The 16,529-nt window shown below is 47.7% G+C and overlaps 1 protein-coding gene across 1 annotated transcript in view; it reads right to left on the bottom strand.

Annotated features, from left to right (window-relative positions):
- LOC144162058 (uncharacterized) overlaps positions 1 to 692 on the bottom strand; it is a 40,775-nt gene extending 40,083 nt beyond the window's left edge. Inside the window, exon 1 of the mRNA XM_077692571.1 lies at positions 90 to 692. Coding sequence (XP_077548697.1) covers positions 90 to 642 — 553 coding nt within the window. The 5' untranslated portion in view covers positions 643 to 692. The remainder of the gene's footprint in view (positions 1 to 89) is intronic.
- Between the last annotated feature and the right edge of the window lie 15,837 nt (positions 693 to 16,529).

The raw sequence follows: 16,529 nt of genomic DNA, 5'->3' as shown, positions 1-16,529 counted from the left end.
GGTGCAGCCAACGGGATCTGTACGCTGGTCTTTTTGCAAACGACGTCATGCGGAGGTCACTACTGAAGTCACTATCGTAGGTAACTCACCCGCGGGGGTGGCGGGCGCTGCCGTCAGTCGTCCTCCTCCCGAGTGCGACGGCGGCGGGGACGTCGTGGTCGTGGTGGGCGACGTGGACGACGAGCCGGTCGCGGCGGCCGCAGCGGCAGCCGCCGCCGCTGCCGCGGCGGCGTCCCTGGCCAGCAGCTGTGCCATGGCCGCCGAGAACGTGTATCCGGCTCGGTGCATGGCCAGCAGCCCGTCGTGGCATCCGTAGAGCAGGCTCAGCTCGCGGGCCTCGTTCTCCTCCTGCGCTTGCTGTCTCCGGAGCGCCACCTGTGCCGCCATGACCCGCTGTCTCTCGGCGATCAGGGTGCACTTCGCACAGGCGCAGTCCCGCCAACGGCAGTAGCGCTTGTGCCCCTTCAGCGCCGACACGACCCCGTGGTTGCGACAACGGGCGCACTTGGGCGTCCTCTGGTACCGCTCCGCAATCGGCACCGCCGACCCGACGCGCAGGCCGAGCAGGCCCGCCGCCGCCGCCACGGGCTGTGCGCCCAGGCCGGACGACGGCCCGCCGCCGCCGCCGCTGCTGCTACTCATCCTGCCGACGACGACGCCGCGGCACCGCGGAAAAAAACGCGCCACTCCGTTTTCCCGCGTCTTTGCCGACTCCCGGGTCGCTTTGATACTTGCCGATCGCTCCCTAGTTCCCGCCCGGGAGTCCCCCGGGGCTCCGCCCTCGCCCTAGCGGCCCCGCCTGCCTTTCGGAGTTGGGCCGTCCCGCCGCCAATGGGGAGCGCGTGCCGGGGGACGGTCCCCGTTCCGCTTCCCCCTTTCGGAGCCCCCCTTTCGCGACCTTCCTATCCGTGCGACACACTGTGCGAGGACCACACTAATACTGTACAACGCGGCAACGACGAAAGGACACAACACACACACGCACACTCTTCCCTTTTTTTTTTTCTTTTCGCGCGGAGGGAAAGCGGGTGACGAAATATGCGGCTTTCCGGTGATAACGATGACCAGAAAGGGTTCTTTCCTCCGTGGATCGCGCCGCGTGTGGGGGAGCGGAAACTTAATACGTGGCCGCGCGCTGGTTTCCTCTTTTGATGCTTCTCCCTGCTTTTGTTTCCCTTACTCTGGTGATAAAGGGAAGCTTTGGAACGGCCCGTCGTGCAGCCGGGATTAAAAGGAGTAAATCTGAAGCGCCTTGCGATGGAATTCCTTTCATCGAGGGGGTTAGCAAATGAGCGGAAACTCTTGTGTGAGCGGCTGTCGTCTGCGGGGATGGGCGGGATGTGTTTTGTTTCTTTGGAGGCATCTTTATGACCCCTTTAGGACGCGTGCTATTTGCAAGCTTTGTTCAGGTCGATTCCCTTTAAATTTCCTTCATGCGCTGATACTCCCCCGCCTGGAGACTCACCGGCAAGATCATTATAGCCCCCATATAGGGAACCCGGTTTAAGGAAATACCGGCTGTAACAAACAAATCTTCGTTTCCCGTTGCCATTTGTACGCATATATTTTTTTGTGCAGATATGGCGAAAAACGGATATAACGATCTGGTTTTCGTTTCCTGATGTGTTCGTCATAAGCGGGCAGCACCGTATAAAGCTTTTCCTGGGGGCAGTTACTAATTAATCGGTACACTTTTATGGCATATTCCTCTTTATTCGGTCAAATAGGCTTTTTCGCAGGATAGTAAGAGCATATTGTTCATCGTGCAAAACATTTTACATAATCCTTCTCAGCCTAGCTGACAGTAAATGTGCTTGTCGTTAAGCCTCTGTCTGCATAAAAATGTTCTTTTGCGTGGTATATATTGCGATTCAAATTTGGAGGGCAAAGGGTAGGTAAAACGCCTTTGGTAGGTAAAAGCGTGGTTAGCAGAGGTCGTCAACCTCACCCTCAATTGGACCTCAATTTTTCACCTGGATGTGTATATACGAAATGTGAAACATATAACGTGTAAAATCTTAAACAAGAAAGCCAGCGGGAAATACATGCCCTCCAAAGTGAACCAAACCCACAACGTTGGGGTTCCGTGTCCTATGTGTTACAAGTTCAGCTACCGCCGGGTTGGTAGCTTCTCTCTTTCTGATGTATTGATGTGCAATTAGGAGTATTCTGCGTTTAAGGGTGGTAGCCAGCGCTGCCTTAACAACTCATGGTGACGGCGATCCTTATTTAAACCCGGTGGTCGTGAATCGAGCTTGTATGACTTCATAACTCGAGCTGTTATTTGGTTGTGAAGCCGAACTACAGGTAAGATGATTTGTAGCACTTTATGTGGATACACGGTGTCTTCGGAGGTATATAATAAAAGGCCCTTCTTCCAATGTTGGGCCTAAAAATACCTTCCAAGCAATGCACGTGTGTATAGTAGTGAAGCCGACATTAAAGAAACTCGGCGCGTAGCGCAACATAGGGCTTTATAGAGGTACATATTGAGGCCCTGTGGTCTCTATTCTTTCATGTAAAACAACTACGCTTGCGAAAAATCTGGGCAAATTAAAAAATTAATTAATCAATCCATCAATAAAATCGCTGCAGAGTAATAGTCTATAGCAGTGAAGCCGACTTTAAAAGAGCTCGGCATGTATCGTTTCATGCTGTACATGCTGGTCTTGTGGAGAAAGATAGAGAGAACTTTATTGCCCATGATTCACGACTGAACCGTGGAAGTTTGGCCCATTCTGCGGTGGCGGAGCGAACGGATGCAGTCGTCGCGTTGAGGTTGGGGAAGGTGGCGTCTGTATATCAAAAGGAGGTGCCTGAAGATGGTCAGCTCTGGCTTGTCTCAGCGCTGAATCTTTCTGGAGTTCCATATTACGGGTTATTGGGGGGACTCAGATGCGAGGAAGATGTCTCCCAGGTCGGGTGGGGTTGGGGGACCCCCCCAAATACCTTCTCCCACCCATCGCCCCCAGGTGGGTGCCGGGGATGGGCGGGAGGAGGTATTTAACAAACTGACTTACACTGTATTCCGACTTCAGAATCAATTTTACATGGCGTGCGGGAAAGCTTCTTCCTACCTGTACATTGGTGCATACCAGTGAAGCCGACTTTAAAAGACATCGGTTAAAAGCAGAGTGGTCTCATTTGCTTAGGGAGAGCACTAGGGAGTTTCCGCAATTTGTGTCAAAGATGACAGTTTTTACAGTGCTGAGCAAACGCAAGGAAGTCCGTCCCTCCACCGTCTGTCTGTCCGCATGTATGTGTGTGTATGTATGTATGTATTTATGTATGTATGTATGTATGTATTTATGTATGTATGTATGTGTTTATGTATGTACGTATGTATGTATGTATGTATGTATGTATGTATGTATGTATGTATGTATGTATGTATGTATGTATTGTCACGAAGTCAGAGACGACGCTGTTGTCTTCAAGGGAAACAAGTTTATTGGAGCGAACTTGTGCTCCCCTAACAACTCAAAGAATACACAGGCGGCGAAGCAGCAGTCAACAAAGTGAGTGCTCAAGAGAGCGTCGGAAATTCGAATACCGTGGCGTCCGCTCTGCAGGCTTTTATCTTTCGGTGCGAGTGTTTCTCCAGCCGTCGATTTACATCAAGAACATTGTAGATCAAAGAATATTATTCCAGGCCAGTGACGTTAGGGCGAAATGCTCTTCTTATCCGAATGAGATAAACCGTGCGGCATAAAAATAATGGAACATGCGGTTCGCTTGGGACACAGATAACAGCCGGGCGCAGCCGGGCAGTAAAAACAAACCACAAATAAACAAACCAAATGCATGGTTCGCGGCAGCATGTATGTATGTATGTATGTGGTTATGTATATGTGTACGTATGCATGTGTGTATGTATGTACGTATGTATGCATGTATGTATGTATGTACGTACGTATGCATGCATGTATGTATGTATGTATGTATGTATGTATGTATGTATGTATGTATGTATGTATGTATGTATGTATGTATGTACGTATATATGTATGTATGTATGCATGTATGTATGTATGTATGTGTATATGTATGTGTGTATGCATGTAAGTACGTATTTATGTATGTAAGCGTGCATGCATGTATGTATGTATGTATTTACGTATGTGTGTATGTATGTGTACATGTATGTATGTATGTGTGTACGTGTGTACGTATGTATGCACAAGACCTGTCGCGATGACATGGTCTATAAGTGTATGTATGTATCTGTGTATGTATGTATGCATGTATGTACGTACGTATGTATGTATGTGTGGTTATACATGTATGTATGCATGTGTGTATGTATATATTTACATATGTGTGCATGTATGTGTACATGTATGTATGGATGTATGGGTATGTGTGTATGTGTGTGGATGTATGCATGAATGTATGTATGTATGCATGTATCTGTGTACATATGTATGTGTGCATGCATGTATGTATGTATGTATGTATGTGGTTATGTATATGTGTACGTATGCATGTGCGTATGTGTGTATGTATGTACGTATGTATGCATGTATGTATGTATGTACGTACGTATGTATGTATGCATGTATGTATGTATGTATGTGTATATGTATGTGTGTATGCATGTAAGTACGTATTTATGTATGTAAGCGTGCATGCATGTATGTATGTATGTATTTACGTATGTGTGTATGTATGTGTACATGTATGTATGTATGTGTGTATGTATGTATGTATGTATGTATGTGTGTACGTGTGTATGTATGTATGCACAAGACCTGTCGCGATGACATGGTCTATAAGTGTATGTATGTATCTGTGTATGTATGTATGCATGTATGTACGTACGTATGTATGTATGTGTGGTTATACATGTATGTATGCATGTGTGTATGTATATATTTACATATGTGTGCATGTATGTGTACATGTATGTATGGATGTATGGGTATGTGTGTATGTGTGTGGATGTATGCATGTATCTGTGTATATATGTATGTGTGCATGTATGTATGTATGTATGTATGTATGTATGTAGGTGCGTGCTTGTATGTATCTAGTATGTATGCTTGCCTGTCTGTCTGTCACTCATATTAATCATCTTTTGGTGATGAGTCTGCTCGCCAGTGCGTCACAGACCCAGGGGCAATTTATTGGCCACAGGGCACCCACGTAGAGTTACTCGTATGTCGCTTGCGGGTCACCAGTAACCCGATAACCAAAATTCAAAGCTCAAATCAGCGCCCGCAATAATGTAGCCGATGAAGCCTTAACTGTCCACATGGTCTATAAGTGCTGAGCGAAGTCACTATGCACATGCGTCGTCAATATACCCTCTCGTAAGGGCACTACTAAAATGAGAAAACATTTCTGTCAACGGCACTATTCGACACGATAAAAATAAAAAGTAGAAAGGTAGCTATCAGCAAATTCTTGAAGATTCTATTGATGATTATTGCGTTAAATGTCCAAGGGCTCCTATAGGCCAAAAGCGCAAAAAAAGGATTTTATTGCATGTTTTTAACACAACCCAGAAATGCAGCCGAGAACACAATTAATGTTATGATTAATGAGTGCCATCGTAAACATGGAGTCACTTAGTGTCGTGCAAATGTCACGCATCCTTTTAAACACAATTGAATTCTTAAAAAAGTAGCACAACATATATAAAACTATCCCAAGAAATGATGAAAATAAAAACAAACAGGTTCACACGCCATTCAAAAGGTTATTCTGTATATTTTTGCACTCAATAAAAATATGCCTATAAAAGGTAAAACTATTTCAGACAAATATGGAAAAGGAACAATATTAAACTATGCGTTTCATCTTCGGCGAGGAAGGCCAAGGACAAGCTCTTGGTTGGCCGATGGAAGGGGTGCCTGGTGCTATTGCGGATTTCGACGCGGTCCCAAGGGATGGCCTTGGCGCCGGTGGTGTCCCTTTCGACTTTCCTTCGGCGACTTCCTTGCACGAAGTCGCCGAGGTGCCGAAAGGAGAGGCGGCTGACTGCTGCCAGGAGGGATGTCTCCAGAATACCGGCCTTTGTGTGGTTCGCGTTCCGGTAGAGGATGTTCCTGGGCGTCATTATGTCCATACTGGCGATAATGCCTGCGCCGGAAAAATCAGAAATGGGAAGACGCATCTCACCTTTTCTGTATCTTAGAGTCCTTAAGGGCGACTCACCTTTTAGCGCTTCTATGGTACTTGCTACTTCGTGACCCACGGTCTTAAAAGAGTACTGACACGAAATTTCAAATTTGAGATAAGTATGTAAAAGTCATCCTTTGAGTTAGGCGATATCTCCCGGCAAGTTTCTACAGTAACCGTTCCGTATAACGTATTTTAAATGAATTTTCGAGAAAGCTCAGAATGAATGGGCATGGTGCTGTCTGCTCCTTTCCCTAAACTGCCGACATCATGGTTCCCGTGACTTGGTATAAAGACGCTGGCATCGGTTTGCGGGCGCTGCTACGCCGTGTTTACCACGTCACGGGTTTTGGGACTGACGTCATGCTTTCCGGGCGCGTGGGAATGGTGGAGACCACGGCCGGTCTGGGCCCGGCCGCCTCCAAAAAGGCTGTAGTGCGACAAGAATGGTGACGTCACAAGCTCTGTCCTGTCATGGCGGCCGCCTCTGTGATCGTTTTCGAAACCGAGACAAACATGAATAAGCGAGGTTGTAAATAATTATTTACGCTGTGATCGACCATCTAATGTGCCATTCGATGATTAGTTGGCTGGTAGGCGCCCATAGCAACGAGAAAAAAAAGTGACATGAAAATTTCGTGTCATTACTCCTTTAAAGGGGACCTAACAAGGCTTCAGAAGGTCGTAATTTCAATCTCGAAATTGCTAGAGCACCCCGTCACGACAGCCTATGCCAAATATTACGCCTCTGCGTAAAGCAGGGGCCGCATAAACACGCAAAAAATATCATTGCTTTATTTCCTTGTTTACCTACCGATCCTCGCCTCCATACTGCCGCACGATGACATGCGGCACATAGGTCTGGAGCAGCCTCTATGACGCACTAAGCACTGAACCGTACGGCGCCGCTGTTGGTGTTGGTGCTGTAGTGGGGAACCGCACTGAACACTACGGCGCCCCACACTCACTCTGTGTTCTGAGCTCATATATCGCTAACTGTTTGACGCGGCTCTTCGGAGCGAGGACAATATTTTGCATCATGGCTTACCTATACAACTTTATTTAATTAATTGATCAATTCAATAATTAATTAGGACAACCGTAACTTAACATGTCAGTAATGGGGAAAGTAAGAAAGGAGGGGAGGGCGTCTACACTTTCTTGTCTCGTCTTGCAAAAGTCTAAAGAGGGCATGACCGTAACCCTTTCTTCAGACGCCGCTCACTATTTCCCCCTAAAAATTTTTTTGTTGTTTCTATGCTGCGTATCTCACTAAATAAGATGAATTGGTAGGTTACTGATCCCATCACAATCTTAGTTTTTTTTTACAATCATCTAGAGAATTGTGTACATAGCGTCACAGAAGTCAGGAGCGTGAAGTAGCGCTGAATATTTCCACATACGTATATATTTGTGTGATATGCATTGTATCTATATTTCCAGGGCCGCAAGTCTTTTGAGAAAACGAGGAGAAAGCGTTGAAAACGCCCAGCCGCTGAAGCCGTCGCGCGCGTCGCCATTTTGTTTGTGGTCGTAGTAATTTTACTAGTCGCCAGATGGCCCTAAAATCTTCATTGTTAGACGAAGGATAGAAAATTATGCTAAACTAGCGAAAACTTTGTTTTGGTATTTTGAAAAAAAAAACGCAGCATTGAAATGTACACAGCTGTGTACTTAGCGTCGGAAAGGGCTAAAACCCAAGAGTCAATGAATCCCTTGTTACTTCGTTCGGGACTATACTGAAGGCTTGTGGCTTAGAGTAAAACCTGCCCTCTTGGCTTGCATTATGAGGAATGGGTCAAGCATACCTGTGAGAACCAGGGCAGAGGTGCCGGAGGGGACACCCATGGTGACGCCGAGGACCTCCTTCCGGAGCTGCGGCCCTGGTGACCGCGTGCGTAGGTCCCAGTCACCCGGCCGGCTATCGTCCGGTGTTGACGTTGACGATTCGTTCTTGGTAGGAGCAACGGACAACGCCATGCCGACGGCAGACGTTGTGCTCGTCTTCTTGTTTGGCGACTGTTCCGGAAATCTCGAAACCGCGTGCAATTCGTCTTCTTCTTCCTCTTCTCCTTCTTTTTCACGTGCTAATGGTGTACGGCGTACCTGTGGTGTTGTGATATAGCGACGGCCAAGGAGCGGTGATAGCGCCGGCCGCTGTTGGTTTCCCTCTGTGCTTAGCCGCCTGGCTGTTATCGGTTCCGGCTGGTGACGTCACACCGGCCCTATATATATGAGTTGGTCAGTGCAGAATAAAGGCTGAATCTCCGTCGTGTCTACCAGTGCCCAAGACATCTCAGTACCCACTGAGGGGGATTGGCCAAGGCTTGAGGTTTGTCTAACAATTCAAAAAAGTGTTTTTTTTTAGAATTGGAAATTAATGATAAAAAACTACGCTAGTAAAGGCGGGGCCAGATAAACGATTGTACAAATCAGCTAGCATATAAGTGTTCCGGTAGCCATGATGTATTCGTCAAGGTGAAGGAGGAAGTATGTTTCTTTGCTTGCTTTGCCAAGGCAGCTTGCACTGAATGAAAAAGAACTGAAGTTTTTAGTTCAAGTCTAAGAAGTTCGAATGGGCCAGTAAGGTAACGTTTTCTTTACTCTGTGAAACGGCCACATTCAAACAATTCACTTCCAGGAACTGGAATAAGAAGAGTAACCTCCTTCCTCCTTTTTGCGTCGTACGCGAACGAAAAAAGAAGTGTATCGCGCCTCCTCGCCCCAATGTTAGAGAAAATTCATTAGTGATAGGTGTAGCGTGTTGATGACATTGAAGTGATGTGGCGAGAGAGGAACATCTGCTTTTCCGAACAGTGTACAAAAACTCACTTCCAGCGTGTTCATCATCATCATGGAGACAGGAAGAACCTGGGGCTGCTCAGTGCAAGCACTCTTGCGGCTCTACAAAGCGCTCTTCGTACGCGTCTTGCGTCATAGCCTTCCGCCTTACCATGCTCACAAAGCACTCATTTAAAGCAACAAAAAACTAACCTAAGCCAAAGAAATTATAGTTCAAATCAAAGATGCAAAAAAATTCGAGGCAAGGGCCGGTCTCAAATCAGCGTCCTCGGAATCAAGAAGCCATGAACGAACACCTACACCCGTGCTAGTCCAGTCGTAAAAAATCGAATGCCTTCTGACGGAATTCTGCCCATCCCTGCAGCGCTGAGATAGAGGGCCGTCGGACGGTACTGTGGACACTGCGTTCTGCAAAGTTAGAGCGCTGCGAATATGCCTGCACCTTCCAAAGTGCACCCGATCCCAGCTCCGTGGCTTCCGACATACGAGTGGTAGCGTGTATGATGCGAGCGGCCAGCCGCTGTTGCAGCCGTGAAGAAGTCCAGAAGCCGTAGGCTAACGTAACTGTTTACTTCATAGCGAGAGGTGAGCCGAAGCCAAGGAACAATGCCCCGACGGGTGAGGTTACAATACAAGACTCGAGCAGAGTGACAGCATGGATTCGCTGCTCAAACAGGAATTAGTTACGGCGCTTGGGCGGCTTCTATTTATACCCAAAAGCCGTAACGGTCGAAACGCCAACAAGCCGCAACACGCCACGAACGTCACGGAGTCAGACACACACAACGCTCTTTCCAGAGTTCGTGAGTCGTCGGTAGCCTCGGCGCACGTTGAGTCCGGGAGAGGGGAAAGAGGAGGACTCCGCTGAGATCGCGGGGCCTATGTGTCCTCGAACGGGTTGCGACGCGCCTCGCCGGGCCGGCAACCGTTGAAGTTTGAAATGCGTCGATAGCGAAGCGTCTGACCCGGGCTTGTCGAGACGTGAAAGTATGATTCACCGACGCGATGGCGCCTGACGGCTGAAAGGCGCATGCAGTGGCTTCTCCGCACAGCCGAGGAGTGATGCGGGAAAGTACGGCGGCGCTGACCGATTCGTAACAAGGGTGTTGCGACGATGACTGGAACACTTCAAAAATTTTTCCTCGGCGAACCGTTGCTTTATTCGCGCTCAAACTTCGCACGAAGGTCGCATTTTGGGGTCTATTTTGTTTGACACAGGGAAAAACGACGTTACTTACCTGTTTATCTTGGAAATAAATAAAAACGATTTTCACCTATGGGAAAATGGCGGCTGATTTGGATGTGCGAGCCCGAAAACCGTGTTTTCTGAACGTCTGCTAGCTCATTTTTAGGTGCATTTTCTGATCGTCTGCTGCACCATTTGGCTCCTTCCTAGCGTGAATCCCAAACGTGCGTTTCGCTCTGCATATACTCCAGGTGGTTCCGTCGTTCCAACATCAACTTGCGCTGGCTCACACGTCCAAATCAGCCGCCATTTTCCCATAGGCGAAAATCGTTTCTATTTATTTTCAGAAAACACAGGTAAGTACCATCGTTTTTCCCTGTATCAAACAAAATAGACCACAAAATGCGGCCTTCGTGGCAAGTTTGAGCACAAACAGAGCGGCGGTTCGCCCAGGAAAAAATTTTAAAGTGTTATGCCGTGGTGGCCAGCTGCGCCCTGGCTCGGAGCTGGTACACTCGGTGAATAGTAATTTTCTCAATGTGTAACTCCTTTTTTTCTCTCTTATTCCCCTTTTCCTTTTTTTTCTTTTGTGTTTTATATTTACCCTTATTCCCTTTTTTTCCTTTTTTTCTCCTTTGTGTTTTATATTTACCCTTGCGCGTGTTACATACATTGTAATGTCAACCTTCTCCCCTATCCTCCTATTCCTATGTATTCTTTTCTCCCTATCCTCCTCCCCCTCCCCCCCTACACCAGCAGGCGTTCCGGTGTCCGCCCCCTAGGCGAGACAATTTACGCCTGTTGGTGGATTTTCCTTTTCCTAAGTACAATAAATACATACATACATATCGTCGCAACACCCTGTATATGTGTGAGGCAAGGCGCTTTTCTGCGACTACTCTTTTCACAAGAATTGTTCTGTACCGGTGTCCGCCATGTTTTTTGACGCTTCGGTCGTTTACGGGCTGTCGCTTCTTCACGTCGCGTCAGAGTCGCGTCAAAGTGCCGCTGTTTGAGCAGCACTCCCTCACATAGGCGGAAGTCCCGCTCGGCGGTGAGTAATTCTTTCCGATTCCCCGCCAGCCTTCCAAGCTCTAAATACGCTTCCTGACTGTCGCAATCAACTTGTTCGGGATTTGAATCAGATATACACAAGTGCGTTGCGCGAGGGACATGAAATTAGCCTTCACTGGCTTCCAGGTCATTCTGGTATCACGGGCAACATCGTCTCTGATGTGGCCGCCACAGAAGCCCTTGACCTTAAACTATACACCATTGGAATCCCGTTTTCCAAAGAGGATATCAAAGCAGCTGCATTTAGCCTAGGATGGAAACTCCAGCTTCCGGATTGGAAGATCATCTGAGAACGCACGCGCCTCTCCATGTGATAGACCTCAAATTTGAGATGTGAATTGTTCAAAAACAAAGCAAATGTAGCATTAGGAAAAAATCCCGGGTCATCTCTCCACTAACGTGAAGCCTGGGGAGGGGCGAAGCATGCAGTGTGTAAGTGTATTTTTGGCACCTTGGCATTCTTACCAACGGAGAGGAGGAGGAGGAAACAACTTTTATTGTCAGACAGAGCGCGTTAAGCGCCCGATGGGGTGGCTCCCTCTTCACGGGTTCCATATGCTTCCAGGGCCGCCTGGCCCCTGTGGATCAGTCGGAGCTGGTCTTCCAGGGCGGGGCTGGATAGCAAGATCTCCCATCGCTCGTCAACGGTGAGGATAGTAGGCGAATTACTTATGGGTATAGGTGGGGGGCGGTCTTTGGAGAAATTGCACTCTCCTATGACGTGCTGGAGAGTGCCTAGTAGATTGCAGTGAGGGCATCTGTTCTTGTAGATTTCAGGGTACATTTTATTCTGGAGGCAGGGGTGAGGAAAGGAGCCTGCCTGTATTTGCCTGTATATTGCTTGTTCTGCTCTAGTCAAGGAGTGGTGGGGGTGTGGGAATGTCTTCCTACCGTCCCTGTAATATTTGACTATATCTGTGTAGCTGGTGATGGGTTGCCATCCCCTTCCCTCCTCCTCGGTGGCCCGGGAGTTCAGCGCTCGGGCCTGTTGATGAGCATATTCGTTGCCCTCAACAGAGGAGTGGGCCGGGACCCAAACTAATTCGATCTTTTGTTTAGGAGGCCTAGCTTTTTCGAGGAGTTTTAGAGCCGCAAGGGACACCCAGCCAGATCTGTAGTTCTTGTACGCAGCTTGTGAGTCCGTAACGATCTTGGTGACGTTAGGTTGCAGGCGTGCGAGGGCTATCGCCACTTCTTCTGCTTCCTCTGAAGATGGAGTGTTGATCGATGTGCAGGTGACCAGCTTGTCCAACCCGGTGACCGCGACCGTTGCCCTTGTGGAGTGTTTGGGCAGGGAGGCGTCTGTGTAGAGGACAGTGTCGTCTTCCTCCAGGGTCCTGGAGAGGGCTCTGGCCCGGGCGTCGCGCCGTCCGGCGTGCCTTGTGGGGTTCATGTTGCGCGGTAATGGTTTGCTTTCCATCTTCTCAGTCCACTCTTCGGGTAATTGGCCGTGACAGGTATAGTGGGATTGCTGCCATCCGATCTTGCGGAGGACGCTTCTGCCCGCCTTGGTATGGCTAAGGCGGACCCTTTGATTGGACAGGTGGGCTTCTATAAGCTCGGCTACTGTGTTGTGGACTGCCAATTGTAGTAATTTTGTTGTGGACGAGTTTGTGGGAATACCCAGGGCCTGCTTTGTGGCTTTCCTGATTATTGTGTCAAGTTGTATTACATCATTTTTCAGGAGTTGCATATACGGCGCTGCGTAGATAATTCTTGAGGTAACAAAGGCCTGAATGAGGCACAATGTGTCTGATTCTTTCAGACCCCTCCGCCTGTTGGCCACTCGCCTGATCATGCTCAAGATCTGGTCTGACGCGAGCTTGATTTTTCTGATCATAGCCGTTGCCTTGCCGTCTGCCTGGATCAAGAGGCCTAGGATCCTGAGTTGAGGTACCGGAAGGATGCGGATCCCTTCTAGAGTGATTCCAATGGTTTCTGATCGTTTCCCTGATGTACGTGGTCTAACAATGGTCAGCTCCGACTTTTGAGGCGAACAGCAAAGGCCACAGGCCTTCACATAGCTGTTAACCGTCTCAGCTGCTTTTTGGAGCGTGTCTTCGATCCATCCATCCGATCCTGCTCTCGCAGTCCAGAGGGTGATGTCGTCGGCATACAATGCATGTCCCAGGCCATCAATGGACTCGGGAAGCTTGGGCAACGGCAGGAGAGCAATGTTGAACAGGAGTGGGGAGAGAACTGAACCTTGCGGTGTGAAACCGTTGGGGAATAGAGGTGTACAGCTTTGCTGTAAAATTCTCTTGTCCTTGAAGCACTAAGCTCTCTAGCGCGAGGCTTAGACGAGTGTCCCGGTATTTTTTCTAGTAGGCGTTACGAAGCGCTCCAACGCGAGGCGTAAACGAGCGTCCCGGTGTTCTTTTAATACGCGTTATGTACTAGCGTCAAGAGTAAAATACTTTCCCGGTGTTTTAGTACCGTGACTTCATGACACGACGATTACGAAGACGACAACGACAGAAGACGCCAATAGCCCCAGCCACTGTAGGGGGCTTCGCCCCTAAAAACTGTTTTCTTTTTCTCATTTTTTTTTCAACCTGGATAATATTGAAAAAAAAAACAGCTTCTTCGGGAAAAATCGTTGTGATGCGACCAATCTGCAGTGAGGGAAACGCTTTCTGTAATAATTGCCTTGGCGTGAAATCGTGCGCAGATTTTTGTGATGCAGCATATAACAGTAACATTCGTTTCAGAATGGGACAATTACATTCTTTTCAATATAATTTTCCACAAATGGTTCCTCTCGCATTCGTAGTGCGATCGTTTCATCGAGATCCTTTCAAAGGTGATCATAGTTGTACCTTGTACGGGATGTTCGCTACATGACAGCGTGCGTAGTTTGTGCTCGAGCAGTTATCTGTGTTAGCAAAAATATTTTCCGCAAGAAGCTCCACTTGAACTCGTTTTCTTGAACCTATGTGTATAAGAAACGCAAAATACGAGTTGCATGGGACCATGTTTCAGATATTTGAGTCATTTGAATAAAACTGTAGATGGGAATCTCCCGATCGTGGCTCGTCTGTGTCTATCTGCTTGTTGTTGTGTCGCTGTGTAGCGTAAACATTTAAGGTCACTTAAGTTTCGTTTTAAATCTTTCTTAATATTTTTTCAGCGTGACTACGTCCAGTGGAAGCATGCATATACATGGAATGCTCCATGTATTTTCTGAGTTATATCCCCACTGATCCTTCATGACACCGGAAGGCTCTTTGGGGAGCGACAAAAATAGGCATTTGTTCTGCTTTTTCGGAGAGAGAGCGACAGAGAGAAAACATTTAAATAAGCTAAATTTTGAGAGTGGAACCCTAGTTCGGGAATCCGTGCGTTGCCCTAGCAGTCTTGGCCCGTGTTACCGGTAGAGTGTGGTCCCCTGGGGGACCGCTGGTCAACAGTGTCTCCTACAGCTCAGGAAGGAACGGGTGGAGCGGGGGGGTAGGGCTGGATTGTGAGCACATTACAGAATTATTTGGAGGGTACCTAGCTGTGGACGAAATTTGCATAGAGCGGTGTACCGGGTGGGAAACAATAAATTGTTGGACATGCGCCATTTTATCGCAGCGGTCGCACGCCAAGTAGAGTGCAGACAGATCATGTATGGTTTTGTGCCTTTTTCTTCTCAGGCACTGTGTGCTTTCTGCACGGCATCTACGAGACCAGCTGATCCGTCTACTGCCGTCGGATTTTGTTGGCGAACTGACGGTATAGAATCTTTTCTAGGTATATTCCGATAGGTTTCAATGAATAGGCATTTACAGCTATAACTGAAGTTATATTAACACAACAAAACACACATTTACTTCTTTTCGGCTGAGTTTTGAGGCCTTCGCAATGAGGTCGAATAAAAAATTGCTGTAAATTTTTTTATTTCCATAAGATAATGTCTCCGCCGCTTCCAGGTGGCGCCACGTCTCCCCTGATTTGATTGATTGATTGTCGGGTTTAACGCGCCGACGCAACGCAGGCGATGAGGCGCGCCGTAGTGGAAGGCTCCGGATTAATTTTGACCACCTGGGGATCTTTAACGTGCGATGAAACCTCGCACACACGGGCGTTTTTGCTTTTCGCCTCCATCAGAAAAGCGGCCGCCGCGGCCGGGAATCGAACCCGCGACCTCGTGCTTAGCAGCGCAACGCCATAGCCACTGAGCCACCGCGGCGGGTACCCCACGTCTCCCCTCAAAACTGCAGTGCACAAGGCGCATAGCATACTGCCCCCAAGGTCCAAGTGCTGAGCGAAGTTACTATGTGCATGCGTCGTCAATATGTTTATCCGTCTGCTGTAAACGGCACACCGAAAATGGGAAAGCCTTTCTGCCAACGGTGCATGTTCGACACTATATAAACGAATAAAATCTAGGCAGGCAGCTGAGCAAATTCTAGAACATTTTATTACATTATTTTAACACAACACTCAAATAGAGCCCAGAACACAATTCGTGTTGTGATTAATGACTGCCATCGTAAACGTGGAGCCATTTCGTTTTTTTGCAAACGTGACGCACCTTTTAAGACACGATTGAATACTTAGAAAAGCGACAGAATTTAAAACTATCCCAAGGAATGATAAAAAAAAGAGAACAGGTTCGGATGACATTCAAAATAATATTTTGTATATTTTTGCAATCAATAAAAATAAGACGCAGTAATTTAAAACTATCCCAAGGAATGATAAAAATAAAAAGAACAGGATCTGATGACATTCAGTAGATTGTTTCGTATATTTTTGCGATCAATAAAAAATAAGACGCACTATCTCCGTCTATAAATGGTAAAAGTGTTTCAACAAAATATAGAAGTGACAAGATTAAAGTCCTTCGGCAAGGAAGAGCATAAAAAGTTTCTCATTAACCGACGGAAGCAGTGTCTGGTGGCATTGCCAATATCGTCGCGTCCCCAAGGGATGGCCTTGGCTCCGGTGGCTTCCGTTTCGGTGACTTCCTCGCCACGCTTTCTGTCGCCGAGGTGCCGAAAGGAGAGGCGGCTGATTGCCGTCACGACTGCGGTCTCCAGAACACCCGAGTTTGTGTGGTTCGCGTTCCTCGGCGTCATTATGTCCATACTGGCGATAATGCCTGCGCCGGAAAAGTCAGGAATGTCAAGACGCATCTTACCTTCTCTTTATCTTGGAGTCATTAAGGGGGACTCACATGTTATCGTTTCAATGGGTCTTACTACTTCACGGGCCATGGGCTTAAAAAAGTCATCATCATCATCAACATCCTGCTTAGGTCCACTGCAGGACAAAGACCTCCCCCACTACCTCCACCCGTTTCTGTCCTGTGCTGGCCGAGTCCATTCCTTGCCTCCGAATTTTCTTATTTCATTAC

The sequence above is a fragment of the Haemaphysalis longicornis genome, unplaced genomic scaffold, assembly GCF_048455015.1.
Source record: "Haemaphysalis longicornis isolate Haplotype H1 unplaced genomic scaffold, Haemaphysalis longicornis Haplotype H1 scaffold_12, whole genome shotgun sequence".
NCBI lineage: Eukaryota > Metazoa > Arthropoda > Arachnida > Ixodida > Ixodidae > Haemaphysalis > Haemaphysalis longicornis.
The sequence above is the reverse complement of the archived record's forward strand: the minus strand, read 5'-3'. Positions and strand labels throughout refer to the sequence as shown.